Raw genomic sequence first — 22409 nt, 5'->3', positions numbered from 1 at the left:
TGTATGAGAGCTTTGTGCTATATGTCAGTTTCAAACATGCCGACATTTTCATTCAACATTATTTCAGGAAAAAAAAAGGTCTTGCAATAAAACTAATATTTATACAAAATTTCTAAGTCAATTCAAAGTAGAAGGTCACATAGTTTTTTAGTAGCTTTGTAGTGTTAGACTACCAGTAATATGTCCAGTGAGTTATGCACCACTCCTTTGACACACACACACACACACACACACACACACACACACACACACACACACACACACGCACACTCACACACACGCACACACACACACACACACACCTTGTGGCCTTGTATGTGTTTGCAGAACAAGATTTGGTCTGTTTGAATTTAGATAACGATTAACCAAAGGGCGCTTGATGCTAATCTGACTAATATATCAGTTCGACGTGATGTTGTAAACCCAGTCCTATCACATGATAAAAAATCTTTAATTTGTTTTAAGCCCATTGTTTGTTGAAATCAATGCTGAAAACACAGTCGCTTGATGACCAGGTGTTTTGAACATTTGCCACGTGTGTGGGGTTCATGTGTGTCTTCCTGCATGTGCCTATCCACGCATGTGTGATGTGCTTGGATGGCTGTTTTACAACAGAAAATAATGGTGTTCCTCCACAACGCACTAGCCTCAAACAACGAGAGCAAACACATGATATGAAAAGAATATGGGAGCAGAAACAGTGCGTTCGGAGTGTAAAGCCTAATGAAGCGTGGACCCCCTTACATAACACACAGATATAGTGGAGCCACTGTAGCTGTGCACCCCACCCTGCTCCTGTTTTACATCAACCAGCTGTTCCTCTTTGTGGTGCAGAAACATCACAGCAGCAAGAATAAGAAGAGATGATGATTGATTGCCAAAATCGCAACATATGGGCCATGAATTTCTAGAATATCATGGGAGTTTGAGACATGGATTATATTTACCCATTTCTCATATTTATTTCATCAGACACCAGCTGTTGTGCACAGGCTTAACTCAAGTTGGAATGCAGACTGTTTACTGTCAGAGGTTTTTTTTTAATTATAAAGAAAAAGCAAAAAGTTTCTTTGTCATCATGTAAGTGCAGTGGTTAGCCATAGAAAGACAGAAACTTTCATTATAAAAGATTAAGGTGTTTTCTCATGAACAATTTGCCTTGTTGTTTGTCTGTCTCCACAGTTCTCAGCAACGACATCCCCCACATCTTTGCCATGACTCTGTTTGAGGAGTACATCTACTGGACCGACTGGGAGACAAAGTCCATTAACAGAGCTCACAAGACTCTCGGTACCAACAAAAGCACGTTGATCAGCACCCTGCATCGACCCATGGACATCCACATTTACCATCCCTATCGTCAGCCTGAAGGTAAGACACACACCACCGAGGAGCACGTAGAAAGTTGAGATTGTGAAGATGTTTTAAGACAAAGCATAGAAACAACACATTTTACAATCCTATTACCAAACATTTGCTTACCTGACTCTGTTTCAGTATAATGAATGTTAGCTAAACATCTGGTCCAGAAAAGTGTGAAGGTGTAGGAATTTATGATGATGGGTAAACTTAAAGATGCCAAGACACACACACTCTTGAAATTATAACTTGCTCTACTTTAATCTAGATATGATAAAACCATGATCTTGCGCTGATGAGCCATTTTTCCGTCTCTTTCCCAGTGCTCAACCACCCGTGCCAGACAAACAACGGCGGCTGCAGTAACCTCTGTCTCCTCTCTCCTGGAGGAGGCTACAAGTGCGCGTGTCCGACCAACTTCTACCTGGCCAATGATCAACGTACCTGCATGTCCAACTGCACAGCCAGCCAGGTAGGAAGGCTGTGTAAACACCTCATCATCAATATGAATACGACTGCAGTTGATAAGTGAATTTTCATATCTGGGTGTCCCGCTGTGGCTTGTTTGATGAACTGCTTATACCTGGTGGTTGAATATTTGCATTGGCCAGGAGCCCAATGATACAGTAGCTGGCTTCTAGTTTGTCAGTGGGACTGAAACAGTGAAGCTTTGGTGTGATGTCACATAATTTGATTCATTTCTCCCTCCCTTGCTTTCAGTTTGTTTGTAAGAACGACAAGTGCATTCCTTTCTGGTGGAAATGTGACACGGAGGATGATTGTGGTGACCGGTCGGACGAGCCAGCAGACTGCCGTGAGTAGCAGTAGCATGCATGGAGTTAGATTTAATCATCGTAGAAGGAGTCATTCTGCAGGAAGGAGTTTTTGATCAACCGTGTCTGTTTTCCTCCATGACAGCTGAATTCAAATGCAGACCGGGACAGTTCCAGTGTGGCACAGGCATCTGCACCAACCCTGCCTACATCTGTGATGGAGACAATGACTGCCAGGACAACTCGGATGAGGCCAACTGTGGTATGTCTCCCACTTTATATAACCTCAGATTTTATCTTTGCATTTTCAAATCTGCACCATGCCCAGTTTTTTCTTGTACGGCACCAACACCACTTAATTATTGATTACTGATTAGCATCATATCATCTCTGTTTCCCTGCAGATATTCACGTTTGTCTGCCCAGTCAGTTCAAATGTTCACACCCGAGCCGCTGCATCCCAGGCATCTTCCGTTGTAACGGTCAGGACAACTGTGGAGAGGGAGAGGATGAGAAGGACTGTCGTGAGTAGAAGCTGTTTCTCTTTTTTTCATTTAGGAACAGCTCTGATGTGATTTTCTTTTCGCTTTGGTGTTTGACTTCATTAAGTAACTGTGAATCTATTATTCTTTCTCATAGCCGAGGTCACATGTGCTCCCACTCAGTTCCAGTGTGCCATCACCAAACGCTGCATACCTCGCGTCTGGGTGTGTGACCGTGACAACGACTGTGTGGACGGATCTGACGAACCCACCAACTGCAGTAGGACTCGCGGCTTATTTCTCATTTAGTTGATTCTGATAGTCATTCTGATAAGCTGTCTGTGTAACCGCCCCCAAATGTTCCTCCCCCCTCCAGCTCAGATGACTTGTGGTGTGGATGAGTTCCGATGTAAAGACTCCGGTCGCTGCATCCCTGCTCGCTGGAAGTGTGACGGGGAGGACGACTGTGGCGATGCATCAGATGAACCAAAAGAGGAGTGTGGTAAGAGTCTTTTCTCCAGATGCACTGAAGAGACATGATGCTTCTGTTTTTCTATTGTAACATAATAACATTTTTTTGTGCTTTGTTCAGCTGAGAGGACGTGTGAGCCGTACCAGTTCAGATGTAAGAACAACCGCTGTGTCCCGGGCCGCTGGCAGTGCGACTATGACAACGACTGCGGGGACAACTCGGATGAAGACAAGTGTAGTAAGTGTCACTTTGAGCCTGGAAACGACGCCTTCACTCCGTCAGCATTCGTTAACTCACCTCGTCCACTTACATTCGTGTTCATGCCTTGTCCACTGGTAACATACTCTCTTTGCACCTTTGTCTCTTTAACTTCACATTATGAAGTCACTAACATTCATTCCCTGTCATTTCTGATGTGCCTTACCTCATCTGATATTTGTTTCATTTCATACTGTCCTGTTGGCTTGAGCCAGAGGTAAGTTCCTCCACCTTCATATTCAGTGTCACCTCCCTGCTGTGCTTTTTACTTTACACTCTTCATTCTCATGTTTGTGTCTAACTGTGGTCCCCACCTACCTGTGAGAGTCTGCAGGCTGAGCTCTATAGAGATTTTTTTTTTTTTTTTTTTTTAAACATTGTTGTATTGTTTTCCTTTGCCACTAGATGCCACTGCACAAGACTTGACACCAGTTATATTATCAATACATCAAAGTAATATTGAGATTTACTGAGCTCCTTTCAGTCTCTCAAATTACCTATCAAATGACCTCTACAATTTCCTGTGTGTTTATTTCAACATTTGTCCCATGTTTGTGCTCTTTCATGTGTGTTTCAGTGTTGTCATCAACATTACCTTTGTCTTTCTTCTTCTGCAGTGCCTCGGCAGTGTTCAGAGAGCGAGTTTGCCTGTACAAATGGCAGATGTATTGCCGGCAGGTGGAAGTGTGATGGCGACCACGACTGTGCTGATGGATCTGATGAGGTGCAGAAACGTTTATGTTTTGGTTACATTAAAAAAAACATTTATTATTATTATCTGATAGATAATGATACTAAATTGTGGATGTTTACTATTTATTTGTAAGTGTATAAGCTGACCCCCCCTTGTCTCTACAGAATGGTTGTGATCTGAAGTGCGACAACGACCAGTTCCAGTGTAAGAACGGACACTGCATACCCATCCGCTGGAGGTGTGACGCTGACCCTGACTGCATGGACGGCAGTGATGAGGAAAACTGTGGCTCTGCTGGTGAGGAAATGTTTGCCTTTGTATATCTTTTCAATTCTATTGTCTTCTTACCAATATGTCTGCAATGCCACCCCATTTAGAAAAGTTGAAATTGAAATCTAAATGAGACAGAAGTGTGTTGACTGTGATTTGTCACACATTTAGCTTGTTGTAGCAAAACACCCAGATGTTAAATGCCACAAAAAGAGGGTGAAGTAAGTTCACTGCAAACACATAGCAGTAGTGAAAAATCTCTTCTTTTGTTCTCTTGTTTTTCTCAGCAGGGCGTCACTGCCCTCAGGATGAGTTCCAGTGCAACAACACTTTGTGTAAACCTCTGGCCTGGAAGTGTGATGGCGAGGATGACTGTGGGGACAACTCAGATGAGAATCCAGAGGAATGCAGTGAGTGCAGCCTTGTGAATCACACACACTCTAAAACGCTGTCAGTCTACATATTTTGTCCTGACATGTCCTCGCCGTTTTGTCCTTCTTGTCTTCCTTTTCTGTTCGGCTCGCAGGGAGGTTCCAGTGTCCTCCCACTAGAGCTTTCCGCTGCCAAAATGACCGTGTGTGTCTGCAAGTGTCAAAGAGATGTGACGGCGTCAATAACTGCGGCGACAACTCTGATGAACTCAACTGCCGTGAGTTGTTCAAATCACTTTAAAAACCCTTTTTTCTTCTAATTAAATCAAGATTATTAACCTGTGTATGTGTTTGTGTGTCTGTCTATGCATGTGGGTGTTGTGTTACAGCAGCCCCTCCACCTGTTCCCACATGTGAAAAGGATGAGTTCATGTGTGCCAACCACAGATGCATCAGTTCCACTCTGCGCTGCAACTTCTTCAATGACTGTGAAGATTACGGCTCTGATGAGATCAACTGCAAAACAGGTGCCTCATGGTCAAATGTCTGTGTTACTGAGGTCTCAAGTATTAAAACTCTAAATGCATGTACTCATCTTTCTCTTGTTGCTTGCTTGTTTTCAGACACCAAGCTAAATGACTGTAGGAGCAACAGGACTCAGTGTGGTGATGGAGATGAAGCCCACTGTGTCACCAATGGCACAGACTCCTTCTGCTCCTGCAAACCAGGCTTCCACAAGATAGGACACCACACCTGTGGCGGTATACATACACATACATCACTTAAAAATATTTAAAATATAGAAAATGATTACACTTTTGGAGGCTGTATAATTCTTGTCTTCAACATGATTTTCCTGCAACTTTCCATTTTTTTCAGATAAGAATGAGTGTCTCCAGTTTGGAGTCTGTTCCCACATCTGTAACAACACCAAAGGCTCCCATAAATGCAGCTGCCACAAATACTTTACAAAGATTAATGACAGCTGCAAGGCTGACAGTAAGTTTTCTTCTTTCTTTCTTTCTTTCTTTCTTTCTTTCTTTCTTTCTTTCTTTCTTTCTTTCTTTCTTTCTTTCTTTCTTTCTTTCTTTCTTTCTTTCTTTCTTTCTTTCTTTCTTTTATAATAATTTGTGAGGCCATACTTGTGACATTTTCATATTTTCCTTTCAGACATGAACAGCAGTCGACAGATCCTCTACATCGCTGACGACAATGAAATCCGCAGCCTGGACCCAGGCATGCCAAACTGGCGCTACGAGCAGACCTTCCAAGGGGATGCCAGTGTGCGCATTGATGCAATGGACCTGCATGTTAAGACCAACCGCATCTTCTGGACCAACTGGCACACGGGACGCATCTCTTCCTATGAACTTCCAGGACCATCCACATCATCATCTTCCTCCTCCAACTCTCACCGTAACCGACGACAGAGCGAGGGCAGAATCACCAACTTGCAGGTAACGATGCTCAGATGTGTGCAGAAAGACAAACAGTAATTCTCTTTGTAAAAACTACAAACACACTACACACAAACTCACAGACATCCTGTAAATGTCTTCCTTTCTGCTGCTTGTATTCAGATCAAAGAGCTGAAGATGCCTCGTGGTATAGCTGTAGACTGGGTGGCTGGTAATTTGTACTGGACTGACTCCGGTCGGGATGTAATTGAAGTGGCTCAGATGTCAGGACAACACTGCAAGACCCTCATCTCTGGCATGATTGACGAGCCGTACGCCATTGTAGTGGATCCACAGAGAGGGTAAGAGACACAGTAGTGAAAAAATCATATAAAATATATGTTCGTTTTTTCAGTTTCATAATACTGTATGTGTTCTATTATGTGTTTCCCCTCAGCACCATGTACTGGGCAGACTGGGGGAACCACCCTAAAATTGAGACAGCTTCAATGGACGGCACCCTGAGACAAACCCTAGTCCATGAGAACCTCCAGTGGCCCACAGGTCAGCACTTCAATAGCTCACATTTCTCTAAACCCACATTTATCCAGGAAGAGTCAGCTGAAGTGCTCTTTCCCAGCAACTCACACTTAGCAACTCACACTTAACTTAACAACTTTAGACAACAACAACTACACTCTGGAGCTGCCCAGCCCAACCACAGCCTTTCATTTTATATCGATGGCCATGTTTTTATCTACACGGCTCTTTCTTTCTGCCTCTACAGGTTTGGCTGTGGACTACTTCAATGAGCGTCTTTACTGGGCAGATGCTAAACTCTCAGTTATTGGCAGCGTTCGTCTGGATGGCTCTGATCCTGTCATGGCTGTCTCCGGCATCAAAAACAGTTGAGTTTGTTTGCATGCAATCAAAGACGACAATCTTATATTAACACGTTGCCAGCTTGTGTGTTGCGCTTTTCGTCTCATTTCTGTTTTCTCCTCCCTCCAGACCTGCTTCACCCATTCAGCATAGATGTCTTTGAGGATTACATATATGGAGTCACATACATCAATAACGTCGTCTTCCGGGTCAATAAGTTTGGTAAAGGCCCAATGGAGAATCTCACCACAGGCATCAACCACGCCACTGACATAGTCCTGTACCACCGTTACAAGCAGCCAGAGAGTGAGTGTATACTTTGAATGCATACATTATATACCCAGGTTTTTATTTTTTAATGTATACCATGGATGTTTCTCTGACTGCATGTCTTCTTTCCCTCTGTATCAGTGACCAACCCATGTGACAGGAAGAAGTGTGAGTGGCTGTGTCTGCTCAGCCCCAGTGGACCGGTGTGTACCTGTCCCAACAACTACATGGCCGACAATGGCACATGTGTGGAGAGACCGAGCCCCACCCTGTCACCGTTCTGTAAGCCTGCAGCACATTACAACTATGTCCTCACTTTCCACAATTCAGCATGTGAGGGTTTTTAGAAAGTGTTGCTTCAACGTGGACTTCCCATTCTGCAGCTCCCCCCACAGGGCCCTGTGACATTCAGTGTCAGAACGGCGGGAGCTGCTTCCTCAACGCCCGTCAGGTGGCCAAGTGTCGCTGCCAGCCGAGTTACACCGGAGAAAGATGTGAGATCAACCAGTGCAGGGACTACTGCAAGAACGGTGGCACCTGCACTGCTTCTCATACAGGTAAGGGCACAGCGCTAGGGCATAATCACCTGTTTACTACTCATTAATCCAAACCCACTGGGATCCTTTCTTTATTTAGCAAGTAAAAAGTCATTTAGTTGATATTTATTTTCTTGTCAATAAAGCAGATGTGCTAATGGGCCCCAGTGGTGTATATTTCTGTTTTCTGAAACATCTGGACAAGTGCTGGTGGGAGTCCTACTGCATCTACTTATACTGTAGATTGGCAAATATTTTCAATGAAGTAGTTTGACTTTTGTTTTTCTTCAGTGAAATGTTTCAACATCTGGTGGATGTTGGATTTCACCATGTGAAACCCAAACATGTCCAGTGTTTATTAAGAGGACATTTTCCTTGTTGGGCAAATGTTTCTAATTAGTCAGTTAAGTGAGATAAACTCCAAATTTCACATGAAATTATAATGCTGCTCTCGTAACTAATTTAGCATAAGTTCAATTTGTTCGGAGCATTGTTAGTGCGATTTGCACACATCCTTGTGATGTCTGGCAGAGCTCTCTAGAGTACTCATTAGCAACAACAATCACAGGCCAGAAGGCTACAACAGAGAGGGCATGAAGCATGAAGGCAATTTCCACATCCCTAACCCGCAGTTTGTGCTAGTGCTTTATAATTTATTCTGTTACTGAGTTTTAAAAGCTGTGGAGGACCCAAATTCTTGACATGCACGGTCTCAATTTTGTCTAATTCATTTACTATGACTGTCTCAGACTTTTAACTCTTTATTCATATTTTACCTGGGTTGTAGGTGCACCAACCTGCAGGTGCCCCAAGGGCTTCACTGGGCCCACATGCAACCGCCACACTTGTCAGAACTACTGCGTGAATGGAGGAAACTGCTCGGTCAACATGGGCAACCAGCCAACCTGTAGCTGCCCACCAGAGTACCAGGGAGACCAGTGCCAGTACAGTAAGTGGCAACGCTTTACATTAGATAGAACATGTAGCCTGCTGATGATTTATAGTGCAGATCGGAATAAAAAGCATGTGCAACATTGTCACAAAAGTGTGAAAATGATCTTCAGTCCCCCACTGCTAACACAATGACAGTGCTCTCTCTGCGCCTCTCACAACTCTTCCCTCCACCCTCAGGTAAATGTGAAGGGTTCTGTCAGAACGGTGGAACCTGCTTAGAAACCTCCAACGGCACCAAGCTGTGTATGTGCCCCACTCAGTACATTGGACACGAGTGCGAGCTGGACAAATGTCAGTTCTGTGGAACGGGCAAGTGTTTGACGTCATCCTCAGGGGAGGTTTCCTGCAGGTGAGTACACTGTGGAACGCAGGCTCTTGACAAAATAAATTAGACTTAGATTTGTAAATATTTGTTCATATTTATTTTGGACTGCTCAGTAGCAAGTGGGCAAGGTCAGACTTCAATCCATGCGCTGGTTACACTGACGTAGAGACCATGTCTCTGCCAAGGGTGTCCTACACATCTGTCCTGGTTTTATTGTTGGTTATTGGTTATTCGTTTTACCCTGCCCCATCACTCTGTCGAGTTTGTCAGCAGGCTTTCTCATAACTTTGTACCAAACATAAACAAGTAAACCGACAAGGGTGTAAACAGAACCTCCTTAGTGGAGATAAAATTAGGTGGATACATATACAAAGTACATACATTTCAGTCATTCCTAAACCACAGGCAGTATTGTTTTAAATGTTTGAGGAATATAATAAATATTTTATCCGTATGTGTGTGTGTGTAGCTGTCCCAATGGTCAGACCCAACCCAGCTGCTATTCCTGTTTGGACTACTGCGCAAATGGACAATGTTCAGTTGACACTCGCACACTGCTGCCTCAGTGCAAGTAAGATATGACACCCACCCTCATCTTAATATACTCTATTCTCTATTATTTTTTGTCTGTTTGAAATTTTCTCTTGCGCACATACACATTTTCATGACTTGGACTCATTGTGTACCCAGGTGTCCTACTGGATGGAAAGGATACAGATGTGAAATTGCAGCTGCTACTAGAGATTCTTCTAGTTCCAATGGAAGTAAGTCACATGACAAAGAGTTTTGTTTGTAGAAAATGCACTTTGGTCCTGTTTGCTCAGAGTATGTGTTGTCTCACAGGTACTGCCTCCATCGTCATCCCAGTGCTCTTGCTGCTGTTACTGGCACTGCTGGTGGTTGGTGCCATCTTGTGGTACAAGCGGAGGATGCGCGGGTATGTCCTAGTTTTCAAAAATCTTTTAATTTCTTTTCTTATCTTTTCAAACTCCATTTCTCACCTGCTCTTCACACCTGTACAATCTAGCCTCTCTTTCTCTCTTACCCTTTTGATAACCATCTATTTCCTGTCTCCCAGGTCTCTATGGCCAGGCAAATCTCGTTCTCAGTGCTCGCGGTAACTTTATAGGGTTACATAATTAACCTGTTGACCCACAAATCCTGTCTCCTCCCTTCCTTTATATCTAGTCAGACTGGCTATGCTTTTTGTTGGTCCATTTGTCCATTCTGTTGATCAATGTAGAAAACTGTCTGTTTGTCTTTGCCTGTCATCTCCTATTTTCTTCCGTGGGGTTTCCAACCCAGCAACACAGGGACCTATTGACTCTTACCTGAAGTGGTTTTGCTGGTGATGCACAAACAATTGATATTTTTCGTCCCTCTTGCAACTCCATACCCTCCCTTGTTTACATGTGTAAATGTTAGGCTTACGCTATGTTCTTGCATAGTAAAATATACAATTGTGCATCTATGAAGATGTTTAAAAGCTTGCAAACAGCCCAATATTTGCAACGCAAGTCCAGCATTCTCCACAATAGACATGCTGCGGTATATTCTCTAGGGTTTGATCAAATTACCTTTTGACAAAAAAAGGTCATTTGACAACCTTTAATATTTGTTGTCTTGGTTGTGTGGATTGTTTGTGGCTGGTGCTAAGTACATGCCAAGTTTTTAATACTTTGATATTCAATTTTGGGCTTCTCCCAAAAAATATCTAATTGTCCTTTTTAAAAACAAAGGTCTAAAGCTATTGGTTGAGTTTGTTTATCTTCGTCTGTCTGCAGTGCCAAGGGCTTCCAGCACCACCGAATGACAAATGGTGCAATGAATGTTGAGATTGGGAACCCTGCCTATAAGATCTATGAAGGAGACCCTGACGATGATGCCGGGGAGCTCCTGGATTCAGATTTTGCTTTGGACCCAGACAAGGTAATGAAGTTTAAATGCACTCTGACTCTGGTTTAAGAGTCCTAGGAGTCAAATCTCAGAAGAAAAAAAACATGTCCTCGTGTCCAACTGTGCAAATTTTATGATATCAGTTTCTGAAACTTCTGCCCCAGCACAGTCTGGGCTATGCTGCTATTTCTTTGGTAGAAAGTTGTTCCAATGAAAATAATTCTTGACCCCAGTAAACACTGGTATGGTAGGAGAATGTTCTCGCTGCAAATTTCCAGAAGAAAAACTGAATGTTCATGTAATTTTAGGAAAAGCTTGTGGATCCATGTTTTTTTTTTGGTGCCATAAGCCACTGCAGAAGAGGGCAAAAGGAGATGCTGTGATTACAAGCATTTCCACTGTATATATTGTTTTTTTACACAATGTTTTTTATACTCAAATTAAGAATGTGTATAAAGATTTGTGGATGGAAATAGACGTACACTTCAGATGTAGTTCATAAAGTCGTTGTGCCTCCAGAAGCAATGGGACACTATGGAACATACAAGTCAAATTTATCTGCAGGGAATCCAGTCCAGCAGGGAAAATCTTCAGTTTTTGTAAGTACAATATGCAATAAACGTTGTTCTCACTATGTAATTTCCTTTGCTCCACAGCCCACCAACTTCACCAACCCAGTGTATGCCACCCTATACATGGGCGCCCACAACAGCCGCAACTCTCTGGCCAGCACAGATGAAAAGAAGGAGCTTCTCTCCCAGGGCGACGAGGACATGAGTGACCCGCTAGCGTAGAGCTTGGCTTGGATTGAACTCTGCCAACATTGCCCTGCCCTGCCCAACCCAGTGCTGAGCCAGCAAGCTCTCTTATCTTATGCCTTTACCAACTGAAAAGAAAAGCAACAAAAAAAAAGCAAGAACACTGTATAAAATGTATAAAATGAAGGACTACTTTTTTAAGTGATTGCAGTATTATATTTTGTTCTTTGACAAAAAATCCTCTGGTGATGAAAAAGGAACCATTTTATAGACATTTATTCAGTTCTTCTTTTTAATTTTGCTCACCTCCTCCTCACAGCTCTCCCTCCCCTCTCACACATATAGCCACTACCTCTGTGCAAATGTAAAACATAGAGCGATACAAATGGCCATGGAACAATTTTAATTTTTTATTTTTGTATGAATTGTATAGGGGAAAAAACAGAATATTGTTCCATCATAGAAAATGTTGCCAAGTCTTTGTTCTTCATGAAAGAGAGGAGAAGTGTCAGTGCTCACTATGAATGCTTCCTGGATGCTGGTTCGGCCCAGTCTTTCACATTAATGTGTATATGTAAGTTTGCTGCTGGAGGTCTAAAGGGAGAAATGAGTTGTTTAACTGCACATGTACACACGGAGGACTCAGCACCGCAGACAGTGTCTGTTCTGTCGTCTCAAAGAACTACATTCAAGTGATTGTCTTTTACCTCCTTGCACAGACTAAAGTTATATATATTTGCATATATATAAACCTATTAACAAAGTGTCTTGAAAATATACCCAGGAATACAAACATCAGTAACAAATAGCAGTCTGTACTTTTTAACAGTTTTTCTTTTTTTTTTTTCAAAGTCATTGTATAATTGACATACTTTGTGTTAGAAATGAATGCGGCAGTGTGTGAGTGTGCTGGATGAAGATGATTGTAATTAGAGTCCACATTCCAGGATGAAAAGTCTGGGATGGATATCCGTGGCCTTGGTTTAGCCTACTGCAGGACACTCTGGGCAGAAGCCGGATTTTACTCTGAAACTGTTTTAGAAAGTTCGTTTTTGGGAGTGACGGCAAGCTTTTGTGAATTTCCGGTCATCACTGAAAATCAATCTGCGACAAATAATTAGCTGGGAATGGTAACATTTAGCCTTTGTTCCTTGTCTTTTGATTGTAAATGTACTCTGAGGAGAGGCCTGGGAGACCGTTCGATGGTACGTACTTCTGTGGGAGATTTTTTTTTTTTCTTTTCTTTTTTTTCTTTGTATTGTATGTAATTACATGGACATGTAATTTAGGTTAATGCTCATTGTTAAATGCATTCCCAGGAAGGAGACAGATCAGCTTCCTGATAAGCATTCCTTTGTTAATTCTTTTGCCTTGCTGCTAACGCTAACCATCTGTCTGTGTGTCAGCCTGGTTTTTAGTCTAGTTGCTTTCTGTGTCTCACTGCTCACCATGCTGCTTTTAACTGAGCTCTTTCTCAGCCATACCTGCCATATCACTCTGCATGGTACTGTCACACACCCATCCTAGAGGAAACACTCTTGCTTTGCCCCTCACTTTTAACAGTATTCATAACATTTTTTTAAACACCCTGTTCTGGTAGATTTCCACCCAACCATGTAAATTAGAACAATCATTTTTCAGTTGAAGAAATTCTTTTGGTGGCAAAAACCCACATGGATATTTGTGGTTCTGATTGTTTTGTTATGATTCTATTTCTTTTTGATATAAGAAATTAAATGGATTTTTATAGTAGAAATGTGCGGTGGCTCTGTCCGTCATTTGGAGAGATGGAGAGGAAAAGCTATTGCTCACTATTTCTTGCTGGAATACACCAGAAATCAACATGAGCTATCCTAAATAGTAAACAAAAAAATAAAACATGAACATGTGGTAAGCGCTTGTCTGCATGTTGCTTCATCATAAAAAAAAAAGACCACAAACCTTTGTTTACACACTCATGCTCTGCAATAACAGTCGTTGGTCTTGTAGTTACATAATTCATCTTATTTATTAAAAAGGAAGTGTCATCTTTCAGTCAATAGTCAATATCATGGATCATTTCTTCTAAAAAGTAAATTTCTTGATTTAAATGTACATTAATATAAATGTCCACTTGAAGAATAGTGTCTCATACAATGTAAGCCAAATTAAGTAGTGTAAAGAATCACTCCCTTTGTGCCAATGTCTCTTAGGAGGACACTCATCTCTTTGGAGATAGAAAAAAGCTTAAAACATAAGACATCATACAAATGGAAACGTCCTTCATCCATCACCACATCTGTAGCAGATTAACAACATCTGAGCCCTTTGACATTGGTCCATGTGGAATCTTCTTCATACATTTGTCACTTCCCCTGTGTCACAAAAAGTGACAGAAAGTCTTGTCGAGCCGTACAACATTCATTTTCTTAACTGCTTGGGCAAGGCACAATGACAAATGTCAAATGTTATGAGCTTTAAGACTGATGTGCTAGAGAGGTAAATCAAAGCAAGTTTAAGATCATTATTCCTCTCACCTTCTAGTTGAGTGCTGTTAAAGCTGGGAATTTGAGCTTTTGCATATTGCTGTAAGTATTACCGTATAAGGCTAATGTTAAAGTACAAGGCAATTAAAAATACAGTCTTTAACAAATGAAAGATGTAAGATCAACAAATGATGGTTCACGTGTGAGAAATAACACTGTTTACACAAAAAAAGGCACTTCTGAAGCAAAACATGACACATTCAAAAAGGCTTCGGTAGCCTCTCCTAAAGAACCAGGACTGTAGATGGTCTTTTCCTCAGAGATACATGCGATTGAAATCTAAAAAAAAAACCATAGTCAGGATTAAGTCTTGATTGAATATGATGACTTGGCTTGATGTCAGGGAACAGTCCCCAAGTGTCTAAGATCAAAGCTTCTCTGTTATTTGAAAGAAGGTTATGTAAGTGTCTTCGAGGCAAACATCCCAGCAGCAGTGTTGGCATCTTCCCTTGGCTGCCTCCCCGTCTAAATCCTGCATTATCTGAGGAAATTAACAGTTTGGGGAATAAGATCCTCATGTTGGCAGGCACTTGTTAGCAAAATCCCCATTCCTCCTGCGTCGTGGTCCACCAGTCCTCCACTCACCTCACCTGTACGTACGTCTCTGTCCTCCGACTGGCCTGGCTCTCAGTGCCAACAGTGCAGGGAAAGTCTTCCTCTTGCAGTGAGTGTGGGGGGAGTAGCCGACTGTGCTTCTGTAACGATGCCTGCTCACTTTTAAGTGGCTGTTAAGGGCCTCCATAAATAAATAAATTACCCGGCTAAGACAAGGGCTCTGTCCTATCCTCCCTTTTCAGTCTTTGTGATCTGCAGCCTCAGGGTTGAGATGGGCCATCGGGGCACAGGGAGGAAGGTTATAATTGGGGAGGGGATAATAAGGGACGAATAAGTGGTTTAGGGTCTCTTCCAACCGCTCCGGATCAATGCGTCAGCTCGCAGGAAAGGCTGGTTTCGGAGATCTGTGAGTGGGCATGGAGAAAGGAGTAAGAGACAGGGAGGGGGACACTCATGTTAGATGACCCAGAGGTCAAACTGCAACTTCACTGCTACTCTCTTGAGCTTCTTTCATTCTAGTGCAGTGTTTTAGACGTAAATGTAGAGGACATACACTCAGCTGCCAGTTCATTAGATACATACAAAATTATGTCTTTCTATTTTTTTTTATCAAAACCATTAACATCAACGAGAGTAGGCAATATAAATAAAAAACACAAAAATCAGAAAACACTTATAATGCATCACAGTTCACAATCTACATCACTCAAATTCAGCATTATAATCTTCATTTGGGAGGAGTTATGGCAATACTGTTGTATTGGAGTGCATTGCTTTTAGCTAGGTATTCCTAATAAACTGCCCACTGAGTGTATGTTACTGTATATCTCAAATCATTATAGAATATCTGCCTTAATGTCTGCAGTTTAACGTTGTTAAATGCATTTTAGAAGTATAAAAATGCCAAATAAGAGCATAAACAATGCAGATTAGACATTGAATGACACATTCCCATAACCTTGCACTTCACTTGGTACCAGTGTCACACAAACCAGTGAAATCCAAGGCTTTGGGGATGTGATTATGACAACATGGTAACACTAAGAATGCAGCAGTACAAAAAACACATAGCCATCATTATGACAGTTACAGTACTTATGGTCAACAAGCTCTTCATCTGTGCAGCATCAACCAATGAGCCTGTTCCGTATAAGTGCGAGAAAACACTGAAAACATTGAACTCTATAACAAGTTTGGATACAGACTGTGTATCTGACTCAATGCTTCTCTTTTTATTTCCCTAGAGCCTGTTGACCAAATAGCTGCGGATGACAGTTAGCAAAGACAAAACATGGCGGACGTTGTTGACAGGTGAGAGACCAATGAACACTGGACAACATGCAACATATAATAGGAGGGAGTGAGGATACTGATGATGATATTCAAGGGTACAGTTAAATGAATAATATTGTTTACCAATGAAAATAGTGCAGAGGATGTGTGATTGAGACTTAGTGGGAAATTAAAACACTGATTTCATGTTTTCAAAGCTATTTGGACAAGTGACATTGGATTTCTTTAAAACCATGAAACATACTGTAACTTTTAATTAATCCTCATCATGATCATTTTCTGTGTGGTAAAGCAAATCTCAGTGCTGTAAAGCATCTTTCTCTTTTGTTTTTGATTTTGCATCCGAAGCACTAGCTGAAGCAGCTGACATCACTGTAGCAGCACACAGGAGCTGGAAGGCCAAGCGGGCCGGGTTTCAGCCAGGCTACCTTCCTTACCCTCTCTTAGGAGTGGCAAATACTGTCATTAATCTTCTTTTCAGCTGGAGGGGGTAGAATAAAGAGTGGTGGTTGAGGAAAGAAGAGTCACATGTTAGCCGGAAAAACCAACACCAAACAAGTTAGTCTCATGGAACAAGGCACTGCTGATAAAAACAAATAGTAAATTAGCCAAACCTCTTTATTGTTGAATTCAGCTTCATGAAAAGAAATCTGCTATAATAATGCACAGCCTGTTACAGCGTCATGCATGATGCTCTCACTCAACAATTCAATCACAGTCATGTCTGATTGTACTCTGAGTGTATAACCATATTTTTCACGCACAAAATATGCTGACACTCTGTACAACTTTTCTTTTTTTCTGTGTTGTTTTTTTCCCCATGTAGCTCTGATGCCAGGCAAAGAGGTTTGGCTGACTCCTATCATCAGATGCATGATAGGAGTCCTCTAGTAGTAGAACACAAACAACCAATGATGGCCCAAGTTAGTTTTCAGTCATTGTAGTGGTAGGAGTTGGGAGGAAGGGAGGGATGGAGGGGGGGGGGGGTCATGCTGCATGCACAGTAGTCAGGAGGCATACGAGAGACACCTGGATCAACCTTGGCATTAAGGGGAGAGGGCTAGCAGTTGGCGTCGTCACAGAGGTTGGCTTCACAGAAGAACCGTGAGCCGCGTTTAGCAGTGCGGGCTGTGAAGGGCACGCTCTTCAGTACTGGGGGGAGGAGGGGGAGGGAGAGAGAACATGTCACACCTGAGACACTTGGCTTTCTGGGAAGGGAGGGTAGGGGGGTTGGAAAGAGGAGGAGGGGCGAGGGCACTGGCCCACCTTTAGATTTCATATTTTCAGAGACTGTAATGAATGTGAGAAATGCGGATCAGTGCTGTTTGTGGCACATCTGTGGAGGTAAAACTGGTAAAAGCCTCAGGATGTTTTTAATAGAATTAGAACAAAGTGAGGGTTGGAGCTGGATAATAAGCTGTTATTATTAGCATTATCATTAATAATATTATTATTATTACTAAAAACCATACCAATGCAACATTTATATTATTTACATTGTAAGTACTGATCACTGATTGTTTCCTGAGGCTGTAGATACTGCCCTTTTAAAGCCCTTAGCAGTAGAAATTGAAATAGTTGGACTTTAGCAACTCCTGGTGGTAAATTCAAGAAAGACACTTGTATAATCCCCATTCACTTTTCACTGGGACTGTGCTATTTTTCTACAAACAAAATGTCACTATACTACAATACTACAAACACATTGAAACTCCACCCATGGGAGCTTTAAAGGGGGATCCTGTAATAACATGGTCCAACATATTGAACTGTTCAGCTCAACATATTGAGGCTCAACAGCTTTAGCGTTGTTCATTTCAGAGCTAACGAGACAGCACGTCATGGAATAACTAGCGGCCGCTATGTGCTGTGCTCCAGATGTGGCTGTGTCTGGACCACATAACACAAGGTGCAGTTCAAAGGAGCTGAGCAGTGAATGACCACAGTCATCCTCGGCCTGCGACGGCCGGGGCTGCTGAGACCCACATGGGCTCTACTTAAGGTGCTGTCTGGCCCACCTGTGATGATGTCCTCAATAGTGCCATCCTTGCCCTCGTACACAGGCCGGTGGTCCTTGGCTTGCCGCTTGCGCAGCTCTGCGATCAGCTCCTGCTGCTGCTGCCTCTTCTTGTGGGCCTGGACCTGAACCGGTGGAGAGGAGATTTGCACTGTTCATTGTACTTGCTGGCACACCACAAAGCTTTATTTAGCACTGAGTAAACATCTGATAGCTTTCATTCAGCTTAATCGCTTGCGCTTGGACTGTACCTTAGGGTCATGTTGTTTGGCCTCCTGAGCCAATAACTTTTCTCTCATTGCTTGTTCCTGCTTCTTCCTCTGCTCGTTGTATTCCACTGCATCCTGTTGAGGAGACAAGAAGGCGAGAGGTCGGTGGCGAGAAACCGTGGCTCAAATTAACTCGAGTCAACACGCTTGTGTGGCGTAGTAAGAACAGAGAAAGTCAGAGGTTGAACATAAAAAGGGAAGACGCATTTTGATGAACTGCCAATCATTGTGAATATATTTTCTGCCCCTCCCCCTTTCAACCTTTAAAAATCACATGCAAATTTTGAGCAATATACTTATTTACTCTCTTACTGAGAGATAAACAAGAGGATTGATAGTACTGGTAAGTTTGCATAATAAATATAAAGCTACAGCCAATCATTGTGAAACAACAAGCCTAGCTCTGGCAGAAAGTATTGCTTCCCCATTTTCAAACTTTATTCTAAGATGAACATCATCTGTTAGTTTCAAGAAGTTTCAGTGATCCTTTCATCTGAGCCTAGGCAAAAAAAAAGTGAATTAATGTATTTGCCACATGTCTAACTATTCATTGAAGAGACATATAAACAATTGAGACAGACACCCCTGCGCACAGAATTCCACATTTCCTTGAGCAGATCCCATAAATCCAGACTGAGAACAATCTGAGGAAGTGTGCTGCGTGGTGGGGCAGGGCGAGGCTGTCCAGGGGTAAAAAAGGGAGGAGGGATGGAGGGGGAGGAGGGGAGAACAGGAGGGGGAAGAACCAGTCTAAACACCACAGCTGCAGCTCTAGAGTCAGACCCAGCTGGCCTTTCCTGTTATTTGGCCTCGGAGTTTACGCCACGTCCTGTGGCACAGAGGCAGCCAAAAGCTCTGCCCCTACTCTGCAAGACAAACCAGGGAACTTCCCGGCTGTGCAGAGCGAACAAGAGAAAGCTGCAATTCATCAGTACAACAGTGAGGAGAGATGCACAGGTGCTGCTCCGGCTTGGTGCCCTCACCTTGTAGGCCTTGATAAAGCGCACGAACACAGGGAAGAACACCGAGGGTGGAGTCGTCTTGGCACTCTCCCCAAAGTAGTTCACCACATTGTTGAAGGCTTCCTAGAATTGGGAAGAGGACAGTGCCAGAGTGGGAGCGATGTTTGTAAACACTCTTGAGTTAGAGTCATGTTTTTTTGTGTGTGTGTGTGTGTGTGTGTGTGTGAAAGGCGAGTGAGCTGCACGTGGAGTGCGAGCAATGCCTCATGTCTATTCTCAGATTTTCCAGTGGCTACTTTGAGGTTTAGGAGGTGAGGACAGTGTTGGATACCTCTGCCGACTTTGCGTCCTTCTGCAGTTTGTCCAGCTGTGTATCACTGGACTGGACGAAGCCTTTCAGAACCGAGTGGTCATGGAGACTGCACTCTCTCCGGATCAGGTCCATGCCTTTCCCCAGCTCTCGAACGTCCAGCAGCACATTTTCCAGAGATACTTCACACACATTCAATAGATGACTTACTTACAAACAAAAAGAATGTGTTATACAGAAATGATCTCATGTTACTACAATGCAAACTCACCTGCCGCAGCTTTATCCACAAAGTGCAGTTCATTGTAGAAGTTTGCCAGTTCAGGATATTTCTCTTTCACTATGAGAGCTATGTAGTGGAGCAATGTCATTTTTCTGTCTGTAGACTTAGTGTCCAGCAGCTGTGTAACAAAAGACATGAATGGAATTAACAACACACCATGTGTAATATTTTTGGTGTGGCAATAAATGGAGTATTTCTGAGTGTTACTCACCAGATCAAGACTTTGTAACTTGAAGCCATAAACACAGCCTCGCTTGCTGCTATTCATGTAGTTCCCCAAGGCTAAGATGATCTAAAAGAAAGCCAGAGGAACGAGTTGAGCACGCAGCACAAACGCTGCTGATATTAAAACACACAGTCAAAATAAACTCCTCTCACCTCAAGTATCCTCTTCATCTTTGGCGAGGATTTGACCGAGCCAGACGCAGCGATGACCGCGTTGAGTTGAGGCGTGAGCATGTTGACGTTGTCGGTGAAGTTCCCGACGAAGGTGATGATGTTCATTCTCTGCGTGAGTCTCTCAATCTTGCTGAATAATAACATGAAGCGATCCTCCTCGGCCAGCTGGTCCAGTGGACGCCGCTCACGTTCGTACTGACGCATCACCTTCACCTCCGACTCCGTGGGCAGGAAACGCATCAGGCACTCCACAAAGTCCACAGGTAAGGCCTTCAGATCAAACCTGAGGAGACAATAACTTATATTACTAACCTGCTCTATGTTGTCTCTGGTTCAAAGACGTCTTTTACGTTCATAACAACTACTTACTTCTCTATTGCTTTGCAGATCTCCTCTGTGGTCTTGTTGGCCTTTCTCAGCGTGATGGCTAAGTTCTTGGAGCGATTGGCGTCCAGGAGGGTGACTTTATTTACGGCCTTCTGAGCCACTTTGTTCTTAGTGCAGGCAAGATCCACAATTGGACCCTGGGCTCTGGTCTTAAAGAGCTCCTCAAACCTCTCCAGATCCAGCTCCTGCAGATGAGTGACAGTTTACTATAAAGGCCTTGAACACATATTTTCAGCTTCTTCTTAATTCGAAGCAGGCGAGCCTCGGTTGTAAAAATGCAGTGATGCATATTTCTAACCAGGTTTTAGCAACACCATCAAAATGTGATGGCAGCTGGTGGGTTGTTGCTTAAGTTGCCAGGACTGTCAATCAAATCTGATCAAACCACACACACACAGTCCTGATGAAGCAGCTGAACGTTTAATAATAACACCAAAGATTGCAATAAAGACTTTAAACCAAGTTTGGAACCAGGTTTTAAGGGACTTAAAAAGGTGGAACTGTGTGCTTGATTTACCTCAAGTACACGTTCATCATCAATCTCATTAAAGACTGTGCCGTTGATCTGATTGGGCTTCAGGGCCGTCCAGTTAAACACAGGCAGGCGGAACTTGGTCTTGATGGGCTTCTTGATTCTGATAGCTGTGAAACACATACATGTATTAACTTCTGTTCTGCTCCCTGCAGTAGAATAGAAGGTACTTTAAAGGGATAGTTCAACATTTTGGCAAATTGGCCCATTGCCATAATCGCTATAGTCATAGCAGTAGGTTCGTTACCTTTAATTGTCGGTGTAAGCTATTTTTTAGAACGGAGGAGCGGAGCGGCAGGCTGCTCAGGGCTACGCTATGGAGGCTAATGGAATTTCTTGGTTTTCCTCATCAAACTCATCAAATACACAACCCAACAACTCCAAAAGGCTGTGGTGGACAAGTTGTGAGCTGCACAATCACCACGCTATGAGATAATAATGGAACGTTACGAGACGGAGCTGTTTTAGAGGTAAATTCATGCAAAACCGCTGATGCGCGTTGCGTTCAGGGACAGTTTTTCAGCAAGCAGACTCTGTATTTACCCTGTATTTACCTCGAAAACGGCTCCGTTTCGTAACGTTCCATTATTATCTCATAGCGTGGTGATTGTGCAGGTCACAACTTGTCCACGAAAGCGTTTTGGAGTTTTGGGATTTTGTATTTGATGAGTTTGATGAGGAAAACCAAGAAATTCCATTAGCCTCCATAGCGTAGCCCTGAGCAGCCTGACGCTCCGCTCCTCCGTTCTAAAAATAGCTTACACCGACAATTAAAAGTAACGAACCTACTGCTATGACTTTAGCGATTATGGCAATGGGCCAATTTGCCAAAATGTTGAACTATCCCTTTAAGAGTTGTATAAGAGAAACATGTTGTTTTGTGTTTGTGCTCTCACCTGACAGGCCCAGGCTCAGGATAACAGAGGGAGAAGCGTCTGGCAGAGGTGGAGCAAGAGGAGGAGCTGGTGGTGGGACTAGTGCACCCAGGCCTGTAATTAATGCAGTAGACAATATTAAAGTATTTTTTACTGGATGAATACATTATTTTGTCATCGTTCTATTGTGGTCTTCATATACTCTCTACTTCATTATAAGGCTGTCTTAGGTTTTAGAACCTGTATGTTTTCTGTTTTCTTGGCTCAACAGTCCAGTGAAAGATTTTTAATCTTACTGAGGCCTG

The 22409-nt window shown here is 42.8% G+C and overlaps 2 protein-coding genes across 13 annotated transcripts in view; one reads left to right on the top strand and one right to left on the bottom strand.

Moving 5' to 3' along the window:
• lrp1ab (low density lipoprotein receptor-related protein 1Ab) overlaps positions 1-13457 on the top strand; it is an 83639-nt gene extending 70182 nt beyond the window's left edge. For 3 of the 5 annotated variants that reach the window (XM_083976107.1, XM_083976105.1, XM_083976109.1), the window contains exons 61-89: positions 1183-1371; positions 1683-1831; positions 2080-2173; positions 2278-2394; positions 2537-2656; positions 2772-2894; positions 2991-3116; positions 3207-3323; positions 3962-4068; positions 4203-4335; positions 4596-4718; positions 4835-4957; positions 5069-5206; positions 5303-5440; positions 5559-5678; positions 5850-6136; positions 6260-6438; positions 6534-6640; positions 6864-6983; positions 7088-7264; positions 7370-7510; positions 7612-7785; positions 8552-8713; positions 8896-9067; positions 9513-9614; positions 9734-9807; positions 9887-9980; positions 10828-10972; positions 11596-13457. In XM_083976107.1, coding sequence (XP_083832233.1) covers positions 1183-1371; positions 1683-1831; positions 2080-2173; positions 2278-2394; positions 2537-2656; positions 2772-2894; positions 2991-3116; positions 3207-3323; positions 3962-4068; positions 4203-4335; positions 4596-4718; positions 4835-4957; positions 5069-5206; positions 5303-5440; positions 5559-5678; positions 5850-6136; positions 6260-6438; positions 6534-6640; positions 6864-6983; positions 7088-7264; positions 7370-7510; positions 7612-7785; positions 8552-8713; positions 8896-9067; positions 9513-9614; positions 9734-9807; positions 9887-9980; positions 10828-10972; positions 11596-11733 — 3989 coding nt within the window. In that variant the 3' untranslated portion in view covers positions 11734-13457. The remainder of the gene's footprint in view (positions 1-1182; positions 1372-1682; positions 1832-2079; positions 2174-2277; positions 2395-2536; positions 2657-2771; positions 2895-2990; positions 3117-3206; positions 3324-3961; positions 4069-4202; positions 4336-4595; positions 4719-4834; positions 4958-5068; positions 5207-5302; positions 5441-5558; positions 5679-5849; positions 6137-6259; positions 6439-6533; positions 6641-6863; positions 6984-7087; positions 7265-7369; positions 7511-7611; positions 7786-8551; positions 8714-8895; positions 9068-9512; positions 9615-9733; positions 9808-9886; positions 9981-10827; positions 10973-11595) is intronic. The other 2 variants (XM_083976108.1, XM_083976106.1) reach the window with 1 other exon arrangement.
• fmnl3 (formin-like 3) overlaps positions 12517-22409 on the bottom strand; it is a 33386-nt gene continuing 23493 nt past the window's right edge. For 2 of the 8 annotated variants that reach the window (XM_083976112.1, XM_083976117.1), the window contains 12 exons: positions 22126-22218; positions 21215-21339; positions 20680-20882; positions 20290-20593; positions 20123-20203; positions 19900-20029; positions 19650-19810; positions 19340-19441; positions 18339-18431; positions 18089-18212; positions 17100-17222; positions 12517-15181 (listed from right to left, as the gene is read on the bottom strand). In XM_083976112.1, coding sequence (XP_083832238.1) covers positions 17131-17222; positions 18089-18212; positions 18339-18431; positions 19340-19441; positions 19650-19810; positions 19900-20029; positions 20123-20203; positions 20290-20593; positions 20680-20882; positions 21215-21339; positions 22126-22218 — 1508 coding nt within the window. In that variant the 3' untranslated portion in view covers positions 12517-15181; positions 17100-17130. Of the gene's footprint in view, positions 15182-16498; positions 16552-17099; positions 17223-18088; positions 18213-18338; positions 18432-19339; positions 19442-19649; positions 19811-19899; positions 20030-20122; positions 20204-20289; positions 20594-20679; positions 20883-21214; positions 21340-22125; positions 22219-22409 lie in introns of all 8 variants that reach the window. The other 6 variants (XM_083976114.1, XM_083976118.1, XR_014595524.1 and 3 more) reach the window with 5 other exon arrangements.

This window comes from Trachurus trachurus (genome assembly GCF_905171665.1).
Source record: "Trachurus trachurus genome assembly, chromosome: 7".
Lineage (NCBI taxonomy): Eukaryota > Metazoa > Chordata > Actinopteri > Carangiformes > Carangidae > Trachurus > Trachurus trachurus.
Note: the sequence above shows the minus strand (reverse complement) of the source record. Positions and strands in the feature narration are given on the sequence as shown.